An 18,665-nucleotide genomic window follows, 5' to 3' on the forward strand; every position below is an offset into this window, starting at 1 on the left:
CTTTATAATTAATTCTTCCACACATAAAAAAATGTAATTGTCCTATCATTTAAACGTAGTTATCTGGGTTTATAAAACTTGCAAAAAACCTGGTTTATAACACAGACTAAAATCAAGTAACTATATGTCAACATACTTGCATTTCTTGCTGGGTCCTTCAGTCTATATATCAGCATATATGCATTTGTGGAGCTAGTAAAATATAGAAAAGATTAATAGGGACAAAAAGTAGATTGTAAAGATTCCATTTCCTAGCATCAAATATTTATTTTAAATAGTAGTTTTTTTGTTGTTTCAAACAATTAGAAAATCATGTAGCTGTTCTTGTACAGGTTCAGATTTAAACATTCTTGAAAAAAAAGGAGACTACTTTGCTTTTACTGACATATTTATGAGAAAATCCCGTTATCTTTTCTTGGTAACGTAGTAAAATCTTCAAAAAATCTTTGTCCTAGAATGAGTACTACAGGAAAGTCAGGAGTCAGCAAATTTTTTCTGGAAAAGGGCCAGATAGTAAAAGCCATAGGCTTTGGGAGCTATTCTGTGTGTGCTAAAATTACTTAACTCTGCCGTTGTGTGGGAAAAGATCAACATATAATATTTAACAAATGAGTATGATGGTGTTCCAATAAAACTTTATTTCCAAAAACTGAAGGCAGGCTGAATTTGGCCCATAGGTTATAGTCTGTTGACCCTTGGGTTAAACCTTTTTAGTGATAAAAAAATGTTGAAAAGCTGTAATTAATTCTAATTTATAAACAGAAAAAATTAGGAAGTTATTTACCTTGCAAAAGCACTGGAGTAATAGCCTCTGCTTCCTGAAGATCCACCATGTGTTTTCTTAATGTCCTCTTGCGTTATCTAAAAAGTTGTTACATTACTTACTTTTTTGGTAAGATCTATAACACCATTACCTTTATGTCAATATGTAACCCAAGTTTTAACCTCAAAGTTAAATGGACCACACAGATACCAGTTCACAAAATGTAATCATAATCAGTGGCTACTAACAGCCAATCTTTTCTAATGCTCTTAAATAGATAGCCCGTATGAAGGCTCAGAGCAAGAAGCAAACTGGGAGTCTAGCTCTGCAAACACTCAGCAAGCCCAAAATAAAACAAAACAAAGAAACAAAGGAAATTTACTGAAAACAAAAACAAAAGAATGATATCTGGTATGTCTTAATGATTTGGTATGCTTCAACGGACAGACTGAGTCTCACATTTTTAATAAACCCTGCTGTTGATGAGAAACATCCCTATTCTTTCAGAATAATAATCTTAAATAATCTTAAATATCTTAAATAATCTTAAAAAATCCCTCCTTACCCTGCTGACATGTTGATCATTAAAGCTGTACCACTGCTCATCACTGAATGACTTTATACAAGCATAGTAATGACCACCAGCAGCACTCCCTGAATGAACCATAACCGAGAAGAGCTCATAGATCAAAGAATTCTAAAGAAAAGAATAAAAGTAACTCAGCACAGAGGTAAAACACAAAACCCTAATTTACATATTTCCTATTCGCTACTAAAACACAGCAAACTAACATGTTAGTTGTCCTCTGTATTTATGGCACGTCAACTTTTCTCTAAGATCATTAAAATGGTAATTCACCACATAATTTTATATACCACAAGTTTCATTCAGTGTATTCCTTCACATTTTCGTTATGCTATAACCTCTAGAACAATGCATACTGAAATACAAATTTATATTTTATGTAAAAAGAAAATAACAGTCTGAAATTTTAGAAGGTGTTAAACATGAGACCATTCTGATATGCACATCAAAATCAATAAATCCCAAATAACATTTTTAAAAATTCAAATAAGATTCCATTTCCTTTATAAAAGAGCTAAGGTATATAATTATTTTGAACATCTTCTAATGTATTTATATAATATCTGTGATACAGTGATCTATTGATTTGATATCTCTCAGGTATGCAAAGCTGGTTCAACATTAGAAAATCAACCTATGTAAACCAGGCTAAAGAAGAAAAGTTACATGATTTTACCAACTGAACCCAGAAACAATATTTGACAAAATCCAAACCCATTCATGATAAAGACTCTCAACAAACTAGGAAGAGAGGAACCTCCTCAAATTGATAAACAACATCTATAAAAAATGTAGACCCAATATCATACTTAATGGCAAGAGACTGAATACTTTCCTCCTGAGATTGGGAATAAGGCAAGAGCATCCTCTCTCACCACTCCTATTCAACACTGTATGGGAAATCCTATCCAGTGGAATAAGATAAGGAAAACAGAAAAAAAGATAGACATAATTGTCTATGTAGAAAAACAGGTTGGGGGTTGGATTTAGCTCTTGAGCCACAGTTTTCCAACCCTTGTTTGAATGCAATGTTCTTTACACTAAGTTATAATGTATCCACTACATTATTCATCACACAGCAATTCACACCTCATCTGTCTGCCCTGAAAGAAACAGATAATTTTAAAAGGTAAAGGGTAGTGGTAATGGTGGTGAGAATAATGGTCTTGATCTAAAAACAGATTTATGCATGTGAAACTCCATTCTTAAATACTGCCTAAAAAAAACCCTATATTTAATACGACTCTGTAAGACTTGAGCTAGTGATCAGTCTTCACACTGGTGATTCATTATTCACACCTTGCTCCAGACATCTGATCTGTAATTTTCCCCTCAATAAAGCAAATTATACAAATGTGAAAGAAATGGTTTGATAAAATCTTAAAAATAACTGACCTAGTAACAAAAAATTATATCCTAGATATTATCCAGTCTTGTAGTTTTCAAATGATAATCCATGGAATTGTATCATTTTTTGAAGTCCCTTAAGGGCTGTCATAGGGGAGGGGAGGAAAACTGAGGGGTCCCCTGCCTAAAAAAGATTAGTTCTCTTATTGTTTCAGAAAAGGTCCCATAGCCAGAATTTTTTAAATTAACAGATCTAGTCTAATGCTTCCATTTTGCTATATGAGAAAACTCTGATATAAGATTTAGAGGCTTGCTGCTACTTTAAAGGCAAAATGAAGTGGTTTCCTCACTACTAGCACCCTTTCCACACCACCACTCAGCTTGCTTCAGAGGTACAGTTCAGCCTCTCAGAAATTAATGCTCCCACTTGTGAGTAGTTTTTTCTAAAGTTTAATTATGACCACATATATGCATAAAAATAATAGCAATTAAACTTCTTTTAAAGAGAATTATATAGCAGCTCAGAGATTACCTTACTCTCTCTTTCAACTAAAAACCACAAATTACAGAAAGTACCTTTTCAAGCCCAGGTTTTGGAATCTTTTCAGTTCCACTATTACTTTCAAGGCAGATCCCTTCATCAACACCATCATCATTGGAGAAATCATTGCTCATTTGATCACTGTGACAACTGCCTTCATTTTCTGCTCCACTGTCAGTGCAACTTTCAGTCTGAGGAGATTTCTTAATAAAACATAATTATCTTACAATTATAAGCTAAATAAAGGGAAAATATAAACCTTTCAATTTATATGCTGCTTTTCCCACATAATTTACGATGCTACTGTTAATAAAAATACTTATTCTACTTTAAGCAAATTTATTTTCTCTTAAAAAGTGAGACCTTAAATAAAATTAAACAAAAGTGTATCTTAAAAGCATTTCTATTAACAACCTTAAAATTCTAATACAACAAATTAGTGATTCAGAATTCTATTAAACCCCATTTATGTTTACAGCTGCAAAGTAACAATATAAAATTACCATTTCTTTCATCAAAAACCATAAAAGCAGAGAACTTACACTCCAAAATGAGTTTCTGTTGTTATCAAATCCCAAAGAATATCATCTCCTTTCTTGAACAAAAAGGTCAATTCAGTTTATCACTATGCTAGGTATTACAGAAAATTAGAAAGAAAAACAAGACACTGTATCTATCCTCAAGAACTTTATACTCCAGTTAAAGGAGGTGGAAATGTAACAACAGTAAATAATACTTTTCCATGCTTTTATGATTTTTAAATGTCTTTCAGACAAATTTAATTCAAAGAATTCTTCCTAGAAATCCTCAAACTCTTTCCTCCCTTTTCCTTTAATATTTTATTTTTATTTTATTTTATTTTATTTTATTATTATTATTATTATTTTTTGCGGTACGCGGGCCTCTCACTGTTGTGGTCTCTCCCGTTGCGGAGCACAGGCTCCGGACGCGCAGGCTCAGCGGCCATGGCTCACGGGCCCAGCCGCTCCGCGGCATGTGGGATCTTCCCGGACCGGGGCACGAACCCGTGTCCCCTGCATCGGCAGGCGGACTCTCAACCACTGCACCACCAGGGAAGCCCTAATATTTTATTTTTAAAATTTATTTATTTTATTTATTTATTTTTGGCTGTGTTGGGTCTTCATTGCTGCGCGCAGGCTTTCTCTAGTTGCGGCGAGCAGGGGCTACTTTTCATTGAGGTGTGCAGGCTTCTCTCTTGTTGCAGAGCATGGGCTCTGGGCGTGCGGGCTTCAGTAGTTGTGGCACGTGGGCTCAGTAGTAGTGGTGCACAGGCTTAGTTGCTCTGTGGCATGTGGGATCAATCTTCCCGGATCAGGGCTTGAACCTGTGTCCCCTGCATTGGCAGGCAGATTCTTAACCACTGCGCCACCAGGGAAGCCCCTCCTTTAATATTTTAGATACATAGTCTGAAAATTCTTCTCTAAGATGTAGGCACTTGATATGTTTAAGGCATTGCCTAGAAGTTCTTGAATTAACCAAGCAATATGTAGTAAGTACCAACTTCTTGCCAAGAATTTTGTTTTAAGAACTGCACCTAACATATAGTCTTCATGCCTCAAGAAAGTTTGGTTTAAGGAAAAATGGAGGTGAAAACCAACTTGAGAATTCTACACAAAGTCCAAAGAGATCATCCCTGAAACCCCTTTTAACTAAGCCAGAACATCTTCTCTTCTTCCAAGAAATGGACCTAAAACTTCCTACAAGTTCTGGTCAAACTCTATATCTCAGTTTTCTTCCCCTGGAAAAGACTTCCCTTTATGAGAAATACATTAGGAATATACAGAAGACCCATCTAATACTCATCTCTGAGTAGGAATCTCCCTTGAAAGTTTGGTATACTTTGGACAGACTTCCTAGCTTAAGCACAAGTGTTTGAGATATTATTTCAAATTAAACCTTTCAGAGAATGTTACCTGGTCACAGGTACCATTCAATGAACATTTATTTTATCTAAGGCAATCTCATCTTATGAAAGCTATGAAAGGCAATTATCATCCTTACTTTACAGACAAGGAAAGTGAGGCTCAGAAAACATTTGCCACTTAGTACTTAAGAGCATAAATAAAAACTTGAGAATGTTTAAAATTATTTTTAAGCCTCTGGGAAAAGGCATTTTTAACTATTGTGATGAATTCCAATCAGAAAAAAATACTTCATGGCAGTTTTGAGAATAAGAAAGATTTATCACTCTGTAACAACTATGTTAAATGATTGTAAATATTCCCATGTAAATATTCCCAATAATTAAATCAGAAGCGTTTCCAAGAGAACAGAGTGGGACATTATGAATCTTTTACTGGATAAGGATAGAGGAACCAGAGAATTGGGGGAGGTCAATGAGTGGACGAAATTAATGAGCTTTATGTGTGCCCTCAAAGTTCCATTCTCAAACTATATTTAAATAGTTAAAAAATTTTTATTTTTAAAGTTTTAATTAAAAAAAAAACTAATTAAAAAAGAAACACAGGGCTTCCCTGGTGGCGCAGTGGTTGAGAGTCCGCCTGCCGATGCAGGGGACACGGGTTCGTGCCCCGGTCCGGGAGGATCCCACATGCCGCGGAGCGGCTGGGCCCGTGAGCCATGGCCGCTGAGCCTGTGCATCCGGAGCCTGTGCTCCACAAGGGGAGAGGCCACAACAGTGAGAGGCCCATGTACCGCAAAAAAAAAAAAAAAAAAAAAAAAAAAAAACACAGAAAAATACCTTTATTACCTAGCTTTCTAACCTAGCCAATTTAAGAGCTGGTAAACCTTCAGGGAGAATAACCCAGAAACCTTAATGCTTGAAAAAGACACTAAGACAAAACAAGAAATTAAGGCCATACTACCCAGTTTGCTCGTTCATTCAATATATCTGTTCTGTGTTTATCATGTGCCAGAAACACAGTGCAGCCCATCTCTAGACTGGTATGTTTCAATAACTAAGAAAGTTATGAAACATAAGATTACCACACAAATTTAAGAAACAATTCCAGAATTTAATATCCTTTCTGTCTTTTCAAAGAATATCACAAGTTACTCTGATCAAGGAAGAATATCTGAAGTATAATTTATAAGTATTCACCTCATCTTCAACATCAATAAATGTACTCATGTCTAGTTCCTCGGGAAATGTCATCCGATCATTCAATTTAATCCTGTGCATGGTTGTATAATCAAAATCAAACCTTTTCAGTTGTAAGGTCAGCAGATAAGGGAAATGCAAAAACCGAAGACCCTAAAAAAAAAAGTGGGGGGGAAATCTATTGAATATTGAATAATATCTCAGATAATTAAGTATTAATTTCTAAATGGCATCTACCTTTCGTGCATCACACTTCTTCTTACAACGTTCACAAAAATATTGATTTGGGCCATCCAGGATCTCTGGCTGAATAAATGCATGCAATGCTTCCTCCTAGTTAGAAAAAAAAATCGTTTTATAATTATTGTAAAGTATTATAATGTTAATGACAAAGCCCTGAATATAAAAACACCACAATTACCAAAATACTTATATGTAGAACAGCAAGAAAATTAGGAATTCAAAATGCAAAAACGGGGAAAAAAAAGTATCAACAGCAAAATGTTATCATTATAAACACTGAGCAAAAAATTACTTTATTTCATTCTGTGTGAGCTCTACGTTTCCTAGTGTTGCACACCAGTTAGTCATTTCTACCTAATTTTCATAGACTTTACTTGGTGATTTTTGGTTAAATAATCTAATAGAAATCCTCAGTCTTTAGATTAAGAAGTAATTCCACACTTCTTAGAAAAGCAGTTGCATGTGTCACTGCATCCTTCTTATAAAAGGAGACAATTTTAAACTGCACAGTTAATAACCCAGCACTCTGAAGAATTTACACTATTTGTACATTAAAAAATCTAATTATCCTTAACCCCTACATTTAGGGTCAGTCAGTAAGCTACCACTGCACTAATTATAAAATTGAAAACCGCTGTGCAACCTTCTCACTGCTTGTCAGCTACTGCTCCATTTGAAAATGTATGAGAGATGCTGGATTGTTCACCTAGTGGAACCATGTGGTTCTCTTTTCTCCATACAGCTTTAAGACAGAAGTAAGAAACCAGTATGAATATTGTTGAAGAATCAGTAGGCGTAAAATTTTTATTGTAATTTTTCATCATTGATTTTTCACAATTAAAAAATTTTAGTTGATATATAAGATTGGATTGCACAATTTCATTTGATGTCATCTCTTTTCCTCAGACATGGTCTAAGTAGAACTACCGACAATATTTATTACATATAAAGAAAAAGAAGTGGAATCATTAAGACAAAATATCTTCAAAAAATTTTTGATATAGAACAAGTTGTTCCCCAAAAGAAAAGGGAGCTTGATCTAGCAAAATGGATTTAGTTGTAAAACAGCTAGCAAAGCATATAAAAACTACTAATCACATATTGCTTGGTATAGCTCATTTTGGAATAAGATGAAAAATATGAAAAAATATACAAAATGCTTCTAACTTCATCCTTCTCCTATTTGGTCCTCAGAACACAAGAAGAACCAATGAGGTGGGGAGGGGGACCAAGTAGCTGGCTTTTCTCCACATAATCAAGCGTTTTACAGGAGGTCATAGGAAAGGACACATTTAGAAAATGATTTTTTTGGGATTTTTTTCCATATTTTAAGTACGAAAAAGGCAAATTCTTTAAAAACATGAGAGGTAAAAGCTTTAAGAGCAATCACATCTACAGCTTAACACAGACTGATACCAAATCAGCTGAGCTTCCCAAATGGATTACTCAACTGTTAAAACACTCAATATCTTAAAAAAAGCAGGGGGAGGGTAAAGGGAGAGAGTGAGAACATTATGTAACTCAAATTCTACTTTACTAAACTAAGCTATATGTACATATTGATCTCTGGCTTATAGTTCACAGCCAGAGCTATCTTTTTTTTCTTCTTCTTCTTTTAAACCCGGAGAAAAGTTTAAAGAAAATTCCTTTAAACGTTTTACTTAGACTCACCAACTTTTAACATTTTGCTACCTTGCTTTATCATTCTCCCACCCACACCCACATTATGTGTTTTTCCGAACCACTTGAGAGCAGGTTCATACATGCTTTTCCTCTTCATACTTCAATGCAACTTTTTAAGAAAAAACATATTCTTACATGAACAGAAGTGTTATCAAACTCAGGAAAATTTAATATTGGTAAAGTACTTTTGTCAGTTCATATTCCAATTCTGTCAATTATCCTAATAATGTCCTTTATAGTATTTCTCCCCATCCAGTACAGAATCAAATCCAGGAAAACAGACTGCATTTGGCTGTCTGCCTCTTCAGATTCATTTTGTTTCGAAGCCTTTCTTTCATAACATTAACAATTTTGAAGAGGCCAGTTATTTTATAAAAATGTTCTGCAATATGGGTTTGTCTGGTGTTCCTTACAGTTAGATCCAGGTTATGCATTCCTTACTAGACTAATGTAAGTAAGTAATGATGCGTTCTTCTAAGGGTATCACAGTCAAAGGGCAAGATGTCCCTAACATCCTTACTGGTGATATTAACTTCAATCACCTGGTCAAGGTGTTGCCCAGTTTTTTCACTATGTGGTTATTATTTTTTTCCTCTTGCGGCTAATAAGCAATTTGTAAGGAGACACTTGGAGACCATACAAAAATACTATGCCTTAAAGAACTTTCCACCTTAGTTTAGCATCCACTATTGGATTCTTGTTTAAACCAAATTTTAATATAATGTTTGTTTTATAAGCCAACTTGAAAATCTTTTACCTTTAATAGGCAATTTAAGCCCATCCATATTTGACTGATGTTTTGTTTCATCTCAGTCACTATTGTATATTTTAATTACTCTATTAAGTAATATTTACTGTGTTTCTTTTTCTACATGGTTTTTCTTTGCTATTTTTTACATTTTCTTTTGGTATTTAGGAAGGTTAGTAATTTTTTTCTAGTGCATTTATATGTACTTTTGTTAGTGCCCTTAATCCTTCCTTTTCCTTACTTAAGCTTTTAGTGTCTGGTCAGCTGATTTTAAATGGTATCCTTGGTCTCCCACCTATTTAACAGTCTATGATCTCATTCTACTTTCCCTTCTCTCTTCCTTTTTTAAGAATGGTATTCTCTGTACGTTGTTTAACATGTAACATTTCATACTTTCTTTTTTCCATGTCCCCACTCTTGTTTTATTTAGTCCTTAATTCTACAATTTAGTATATTAAATGCTCACGGTCCTTTTGCTGAAGCTTCCCCAGTTGTCTCTTGGGTGGATGGAGATCATCCTCCAACAAACTCCTCAAGAAGGCTTATGGATACAATGGTCAATGAGTTCTTCAATATTCAAAAGTTGATTTTCTATTGCCATAATAATTGAAGAAGAACTTGGCTGGATAGCAAATCCTTGGCCTGTACTTTTTCTTGATTTTCTTGAAATTGCCATTCTATTGCCATGATTTGCATGTTGCTCTCCAAAAGTATGATGCCAGCCCAATTTGTCTTTCAAGTTTAGCAGTTTACTAAAATATCTCAGTTGATCATTCCAGGTCCATTTTTCCAGGTACAGTGGTGGGTCCTTCAAAAGGTAGATTTAAATTTCCCCTATTCCCAGAAAGTGTTCCTGGATTATAGTTTATAAGTTTTGTTCTACTGAGTTATTTTTATTCTTCACAGATTCCAATTATGTTGGACCTCCTTTGCCAGCCTTTCCTTTCCATCATTTGCTCTGAGATCCTAATTTTTACTTCTTTATCTCATTTTCATTCTATGTTCTTCCTTAGATTTTCATTCCATTCTATTTTCTCTTGAGCATTTTATAATTAATTCTTCATTTCTAACATAGTCTTGTCTTTTCTTTAATTTCCTTCCTGAGTTTGATCAGCTTGCATTGCATTTCTTGTTTGCTTGGTTTTTTCTTTAATCCATTTCTCTCCTTAAATTTTTGGATACCAGGTTCTGTTTTGCTTGCTTGAGAATACTTAACTTAGTCTAGAGTACTGTGTTACAGTATGCTACTTTGTGGTTACTTTTCTAAGGTTTTGAGGTTGTGTGTGTATAGATTTTCATCAGCTGAAATGATTTAATACATATTTTCTGTTTTCTCCCACCACCAACAGTGGTGCTGTGTAAGTTTGAGTTTTCCCCTACTCATTTTGTGGACAGCATTCTTTAGTTTGTGAGTACCTTCTGTCAACTTAGTGAAGTGTAATTTCTTGAATGGGTAATGGGGGAAAAGAGGTTGGTGTCTTCTTTCATTTTGCAGAACCCTTTCTTTTTCTTTTTCTTCTTGTTTTCTCCTCACTGCTAGGACTCAGTGGCATCACCCCTTCTCTGTTTATCTCCTTCTCTAGAAGCAAAATTCCTCCAAGGCTGCCACTTCCTAATCCTACACACTCTAAAACTCCTTCCTGGTAGCTGGTACTATAAACAACCAAGTCCCAGTCTGTGTTCACTATTTTGGCACATATTGTTGTACTTTCTCTTTTTGAGGGTGATTCTGTCTTCATTTTGTTTAAGTCTTTCAGTCCCCTCTCTTCTGTTTCATAGTCTCTAAAGCATCCCACTTCATACTCTCCACACATACAGACTTGCAGCAGCAGTGGAAGCTCTGCTGGCACTTGATAATTTTGCTACTTTCAGGTAATTTGAAGTTCATGTTATTGTCTCCTAGCAATCCAGAAAGTATGGGTTAGTTGGGTTTCATTTGTGTTCCTTCTAGCCTATGGTTTTGGGAGGATATGTGGAGATATGGAGATTGAGGTAGCCACCATTTTCCTTTAGATTTAGAAACCAGTTAAAGCTATATTAATAATTTTCTTTAGCTTCTTATTCATTTTTTAAAAAGTTGACCCCAGAATAATTATAAATAAAATTATTCAGTCATAAAAATTAGCTTCAATTCATCTATTCATTCAACAAATAAATTATGTAAATCATGGGCAATGTGGTTATATACATTTGTCTTCACTTAATGTGATATACAAGATAACTAAAAATCGTGCCAAACTATATTTTAGATAACAAAAAATAAGTTAGGGATCATAAAAATGGAAAATATAATAAACATTATGCCATTATTAATACACACAAAAAAACTATACTGCTTACCATGAGCTGTCCTCTTCAGTATGTTATTCTTGTGTCATGTTTCCAAACTAGCTTTGGGTTGACTGTGATTGTTTTTCATCATTCCAGAGTGAAGATAACAGTTTTATTTTCTAGAGCTTACACCTCCTTATATATTATACAAAGTGTAATTGTGCAGAGTTTTTTAGACCCTGATTTCCAGCATTCAGAATAGAACATAGAGAATTCTTACATCCTTAGTTCTCTGAGTAAGAAATATAGAAAATCTAGGTACAGTGCAATCAAAAGATAGAACCAAGGAATGGTATATAAATCCTCTCATTTATATTTACTCTTAACTTATATATAAAATTCTTTCTCCATCATTCAACATCTACTTCAGATTGAATGAAGAAATGGTTGCTAAAATATAATACTTTATTTTTCAGACTGAACTACTGAAGATAAATTAGAACCACTACTGATAACTATTTTCTAACTGACTTCGACATACTTAGCAATTCTGTGTTATTGAAATACAGTTACATGTCTTCCTTACAGAGAGTCAACTATCTTTCCCAGAATATATACTTTTCTCTTTTAAACTAGGAAAAGAACTCTACTTTTACTTAAGCCATCTACTTTTAATTGCAATTTTTGTGATAACTGAAGATTCACATACAATTATAAGAAATAATACAGAGCCTCCTGTACACTCTGCCATTCCTCCATTTGGTAACATTTTGCAAAACCATAGTATAATATCAAAATCAGGATACTGACATTGATATAACCCACCAACCTTATTCCAATTTTCTCAGTTTCAGTGTACTCATTTGTCTGTCTATGTGTGTGTAGTAAGTTCTTTACTATTTTATTACCTGTATAGGCTTATATATTCCACCACCATAGTCAAGAGACTGAACAGTTCCTACACCACAAGGATCCCTCATGTTGTCCTTTTATAGTAACCACCTACCCATCCTTCCCCTGGTACCAACTAATCTACAAGCTCTGGCAATAATTAATCCATCTCCCAGTTCTAAAATTTTGTTTTATCAAGAATGTTATATAAATGGAACCATATGTAACCTTTTGAGATTGGATTTTGTCACTCAGCATAATTCCCTGGAGATTCATTCAAGTTTCTGTGTGTATCGGTAGTTTGTCCCTTTTTATTGCTATGTAGTATTCTATGGTTTGTTTGTACCACAGTTTGTTAAACCATTTACTTGTCCAAGAACATCTGGGCTGATTCCAGTTATAGAATATTAAAAATAAGGACATTATGAATATTTGATAAGTTTTTGTTTCTCTGGGATAAATAACCAAGAGTATAATTCCTGAGGTTATGATAATTTCATGTTTAGTTTTATGAGAAACTGCCTGTAACTTTTCACATTCCCACCTAAAACATGAGTGATCCAGTTCCTCCACACTGTTGTCAGCTTTTTGTGCTGCCATTATTTTTTATTTTAGCCATTCTGTTGGTAGACTGTTATTTTCATTATGGTTTGAATTTGCATTTCCCTAGTGATGTTGAACATCTATTCCTGTATTTATTTGATATCTGCATATCCTCTTACATGAAATGTTGTTTATGTCTTTTGCCAACTGTCTAAATGGGCTGTTATCATTTTTTACTATTGTGTTTTGAGACGTCTTTATGTATTCTAGATACTAGTCCTCTGTCAGATATGGGGTTTCCAAATATGTTCTCCCAGTCTGTAGCTTCTCTTACCTTCATCACATAGGCTTTCAAAGAACAAATGTTTTAAAATTTTGTTGAGATACAACTTGTCAATTTTTCCCTTTGTGGATTGCACTTTTTGGTATCAAGTCTAAGAATTCATTGCTTAACCCTTTTTCTAGAGGATTTTTTCCTGTGTTTTATTTCTAAAAGTTTGTAACTTTACATTGTTGTTATATGATCCATTTTGAGTTAATTTTTTTACAAGCTGTGAGGTTTAAGGTTCCTTTTTGTATATATGAATTCCCAATGGTTTTAACATCATTTGTTTAAAAGACTATCCTTGCTGAATTGAATTGCGCTGTGCAATTCTAAAAAAATCAGCTGGGCATGTTTATATGGATCTAGTTCTAGGTTTTCTATTATGTTCCACTGATCTATTTGTCTATTCCTCCAATACCATACAGCCTTGATTACTGTAGCTATAAGTCTTGAGATCAAGTAGACTGATTTCTCCTACTTTATTCTCTTTCCAAAATTCTCTTAGCTATTCTAGCTAATTTTTTAAGAATGAGCTTGAAAAATCTTCTCAGATTTTGAAAGGAATTTCATTAAAATTATACAATTTGGGGGAGAATCCACATCTTTACCATGTGAATATTCCAATCAATGAGGACAGTATGTCTCTCCCTTTACTTAAATATTCTTTTCAGAATTTATAGTTTCCAGCACATAGGTCCAGTACATATTGTGTTAGATTTACACCTAAGGCTTTTTTTGCCCCAGAACTATAAATGGTATTGTATTTTTAATTTCACTTGCCACATTTCATTGCTAGTATTTTTGAAATACAATTGATTTTTGTATGTTTATCTTATATCCTGCTATCTATTAAACTCACTTATTAGTTCTAGGGTTTTGTTTTGGTAAATGTCTTCAGGTTTTCTATACAAAAAAATTATGTTGCTTAAAATAGGTGGGGGAGCAGGTAGAGTGGTTCAGGATGGCGGAGTACAAGGACGTGTGCTCACTCCCTCTTGTGAGAGCACTGGATTCACAAATAACTGCTGGTATTCATCGACAGGAAGATACTGGAACTCACAAAAAAAGATACCCCACAACCGAAGACAAAGGAGAAGCCAAAATGAGATGGTAGGAAGGGTGCAATCACAATAAAATCATATCCCATAACCACGGGTGAGTGACTCACAAACTGGAGAACAATTATACCACAGAAGGCCACCCACTGGAATGAAGGTTCTGAGCCCCACATCAGGCAACCCAACCTAGGGGTCTGGCAATGGGAGGACGAATTCCCAGAGATTAAGACTTTGAAGGCTAGGGGGATTTGACTGCAGGACTTCAACAAGACTGGGGGAAACAGAGACTCCATACTTGGAGAGCACACACATAGTGTGCACATCAGGAACCAGGGGGAAGGAACAGTGACCCCATAGGAGACTGAATCAGACCTACCTGCTAGTGTTGGAAGGTCTCCTGCAGAGGCAGAGGGGGTGGCTATGGCTCACCGTGGGGACAAGGACACTGGCAGAAGTTCTGGGAGGTAATCCTTGGCATGAGTACTCACAGAGTCCACCATTAGCCCCACCAAAATGCCTGCAGGCTCCAGTGCTGGGTCACCTCAGGCCAAACAACTAACAGGGAGGGAACTCAGCCCCACCCATCAGCAGACAAGCAAATTAAAGTTTTACTGAGCTCTGCCCACAAGAACAACACCCAGCTATACCCACCAACACACCCTCCCATCAGGAAGTTTGCACAAGCCTCTTAGATAGCTTCATCCACCAGAGGGCAGACAGCAGAAGCAAGAAGACTGCAATCCTGCAGCCACTGGAATGAAAACCACATTCAAAGAAAGACAGACAAGATGAAAAGGCAGAGGGCTATGTACCAGATGAAGGAACAAGATAAAACCCCAGAAAAACAACTAAATGAAGCAGAGATAGGCAACCTTCCAGAAAAAGAATTGAGAATAATGATAGTGAAGATGATGCAGGACCATGGAAAAAGAATGTAAGCAAAGATCGAGAAGGTGCAAGAAATGTTTAACAAAGACGTAGAAGAATTAAAGAACAAACACCTAGACGAATTAAAGAACAAACAAAAAGAGATGAACAATACAAGAACTGAAATGAAAAATACACTACAAGGAATCAATAGCAGAATAACAGAAGCAGAAGAACGGATAAGTGACCTGGAAAACAGAATGGTGGAATTCACTGCCGTGGAACAGAATAAAGAAAAATGAATGAAAAGAAATGAAGAGAGCCTAAGAGACCCCTGGGACAACATTAAATGCAAAAACATTCGCATTATAGGGGTCCCAGAAGGAGAAGAGAGAGAGAAAGGACCCAAGAAAATATTTGAAGAGATTATAGTTGAAAATTTCCCTAACATGGGAAAGGAAATAGCCACCCAAGTCCAGGAAGGGCAGAGAGTCCAAGGTAGGATAAACCCAAGGAGAAACACGCCGAGACACATAGTAATTAAACTGACAGAAACTAAAGACAAAGAAAAATTATTGAAAGCAACAAGGGAAAAACGACAAATAACATATAAGGAAACTCCCATAACGTTAACAGCTGATCTCTCAGCAGAAACTCTACAAGCCAGAAGGGAGTGGCATGATATATTTAAAGTGATGAAAGGGAAGAACCTATAACCAAGATTACTCTACCCAGCAAGGATCTCATTCAGATTCGACAGAGAAATCAAAAGCTTTACAGACAAGCAAAAGCTAAGAGAATTCAGCACCACCAAACTAGCTCTACAACAAATGCTAAAGGAACTTCTCTAAGTGGGAAACACAAGAGAAGAAAAGGACCTACAAAAACAAACTCATAACAATTAAGAAAATGGTCACAGGAACATACATATCGATAATTACCTTAAACGTGAATGGATTAAATGCTCCAACCAGAAGACATAGGCTCGCTGAATGGATACAAAAACAAGACCCATATATACGCTGTCTACAAGAGACCCACTTCAGACCTAGGGACACATACAGAATGAAAGTGAGGGGATGGAAAAAAGATATTCCATGGAAACGGAAATCAAAGGAAAGCTGAAGTAGCAATTCTCATATATGATAAAATGGACTTTAAAATAAAGAATGTTACAAGAGACAAGGAAAGACACTACATAATGATCAAGGGATCAGTCCAAGAAAAAGATATAACAATTATAAATATATATGAACCCAACATAGGAGCACCTCAATACACATAAGGCAACCGCTAATAGCTCTAAAAGAGGAAATCGACAGTAACACAATAATAGTGGGGGAATTTAACCTCACTTACACTAACGGACAGATCATCCAGACAGAAAATTAATAGGGAAACACAAGTTCTAAATGACACAATAGACCAGACAGATTTGATATTTATATGACATTCCATCCAATAACAGCAGATTACAATTTATTCTCAAGTGCACATGGAATATTCTCCAGGATAGATCACATCTTGGGTCACAAATCAAGCCTTGCTAAAATTAAGAAAATTGAAATCGGGCTTCTCTGGTGGCACAGTGGTTAAAAATCCGCCTGCCAATGCAGGGGACACGGGTTCGAGCACTGGTCCCAGAAGATCCCACATCCCGCAGAGTAACTAACCCCATGCGCCACAACTACTGAGCCTGCGCTCTAGAGCCCACAAGCCACAACTACTGAGACCGCGTGCCACAGCTACTGAAGTCTGCGCGCCTAGAGCTCATGCTCCACAACAAGAGAAGGCACTGCAGTGAGAGGCCTGCACACTGCAACGAAGAGTAGCCCCCACTCACCACAACTAGAGAAAGCCCATGCACAGCAACGAACACCCAACACAGCCAAAAATAAATAAATAAATAATAAATAAATAAAATTTAAAAAAAAAAGAAAATTGAAATCGTACCAAGCATCTTTTCCGACCACAACACTATAAGATTAGAAATCAATTACAGGGAAATTAACGTAAAAAACACAAACACATGGAGGCTAAACAATACGTTTCTAAATAACCAAGAAACCACTAAGGACAAAGAGGAAATCAAAAAATACCTAGAGACAAATGACAATGAATATACGATGATCCAAAATCTATGGGTTGCAGCAAAAGCAGTTCTAAGAAGGAAGTTTATAGCAATACAATCCTACCTCAAGAAACAAGAAAAATCTCAAATAAACAATCTAACCTTAACACCTAATGGAACTAGAGAAAGAAGAACAAACAAAACCCAAAGTCAGTAGAAGGAAAGAAATCATAAAGATCAGAGCAGAAATAAATGAAATAGAAACAAAAAAAATAGCAAAGATCAATAAAACTAAAAGCTGGTAATTTGAGAAGATAAACAAAATTGATAAACCTTTAGCCACACTCATCAAGAAAAGGAGGGAGAGGACTCAAATCAATAAAATTAGAAATGAGAAAGAAGAAGTTACAACAGACACCGCAGAAATACAAAGCATCCTAAGAGACTACTACAAGCAACTCTATGCCAATAAAATGGACAAATTCTTAGAAAGGTATAGCCTTCCAAGAAAGAACCAGGAGTAAACAGAAAATATGAACAGACAAATCACAAGGAATGAAATTGACACTGTGATCAAAAATCTTCCAACAAACAAAAGTCCAGGACCAGATGGCTTCAGAGGTGAATTCTATCAAACATTTAGAGAAGAGCTAACACCCATCCTCTCAAACTGTTCCAAAATATAGCAGAGGAAGAAACACTCCTAGACTCATTCTATGAGGCCACCATCACCCTGATACCAAAACCAGACAAAGATACTACAAAAAGAGAAAATTACAGACCAATATCAATGATGAATACAGATGTGAAAATCCTCAATAAAATACTAGCAAACAGAATCCAGCAGTACATTAAAAGGATCATACACCATGATCAAGTGGGATTTATCCCAGGGATGCAAGGATTCTTCAGTATATGCAAATCAATCAATGTGATAAACCATATGAACAAACTGAAGAATAAAAACCAGATGATCATCTCAATAGATGCAGAAAATGCTTTCGAAAAAATTCAACACCCATTGATGATAAAAACTCTCCAGAAAGTGGGCACAGACGGAACCTACCTTAACATCATAAAGGCCATATACGACAAACCCACAGCAAACATCATTCTCAATGGTGAAAAACTGAAAGCATTTCCTCTAAGATCAGGAACAAGACAAGGATGTCCACTCTCACAATTATTATTCAACATAGTTTTGGAAGTCCTAGCCACGGCAATCAGAGAAGACGACGAAATAAAAGGAATACAAATTGGAAAAGAAGTAAAAGTATCACTGTTTGCAGATGACATGATACTATATATAGAAAATCCTAAAGATGCCACCGGAAAACTACTAGAACTAATCAATGAATTTGGTAAGGTTGCAGGATACAAAATTAATGTACGGAAATCGCTGGCATTCCTATACACCAACAATGAAAAATCAGAAAGAGGAATAAAGGAAACAATCCCATGTACCACTGTAACAAAAAGAATAAAATACCTAGGAATAAACCTACCAAGGGAGGTAAAAGCCCTGTACTCAGAAAACTATATGACGTTGATGAAAGAAAGCAAAGATGACAAAAACAGATGGAGAGATATACCATGTTCATGGATTGGAAGAATCAATATTGTGAAAATGACTATACTACCCAAAG

The 18,665-nt window shown here is 35.5% G+C and overlaps 1 protein-coding gene across 2 annotated transcripts in view; it reads right to left on the minus strand.

The window, feature by feature from the left end:
- The window catches only part of USP47 (ubiquitin specific peptidase 47), a 123,661-nt gene that overhangs the window by 26,546 nt on the left and 78,450 nt on the right, over nt 1-18,665 (minus strand). For both annotated transcript variants that reach the window (XM_081239976.1, XM_081239975.1), the window contains 6 exons: nt 6,557-6,652; nt 6,320-6,472; nt 3,273-3,440; nt 1,329-1,460; nt 785-861; nt 137-192 (listed from right to left, as the gene is read on the minus strand). In XM_081239976.1, the coding sequence (XP_081096102.1) occupies nt 137-192; nt 785-861; nt 1,329-1,460; nt 3,273-3,440; nt 6,320-6,472; nt 6,557-6,652 (682 nt within the window). The remainder of the gene's footprint in view (nt 1-136; nt 193-784; nt 862-1,328; nt 1,461-3,272; nt 3,441-6,319; nt 6,473-6,556; nt 6,653-18,665) is intronic.

Source organism: Mesoplodon bidens, assembly GCF_964165515.1.
Source record: "Mesoplodon bidens genome assembly, chromosome: 7".
NCBI classification, from domain to species: Eukaryota; Metazoa; Chordata; class Mammalia; order Artiodactyla; family Ziphiidae; genus Mesoplodon; species Mesoplodon bidens.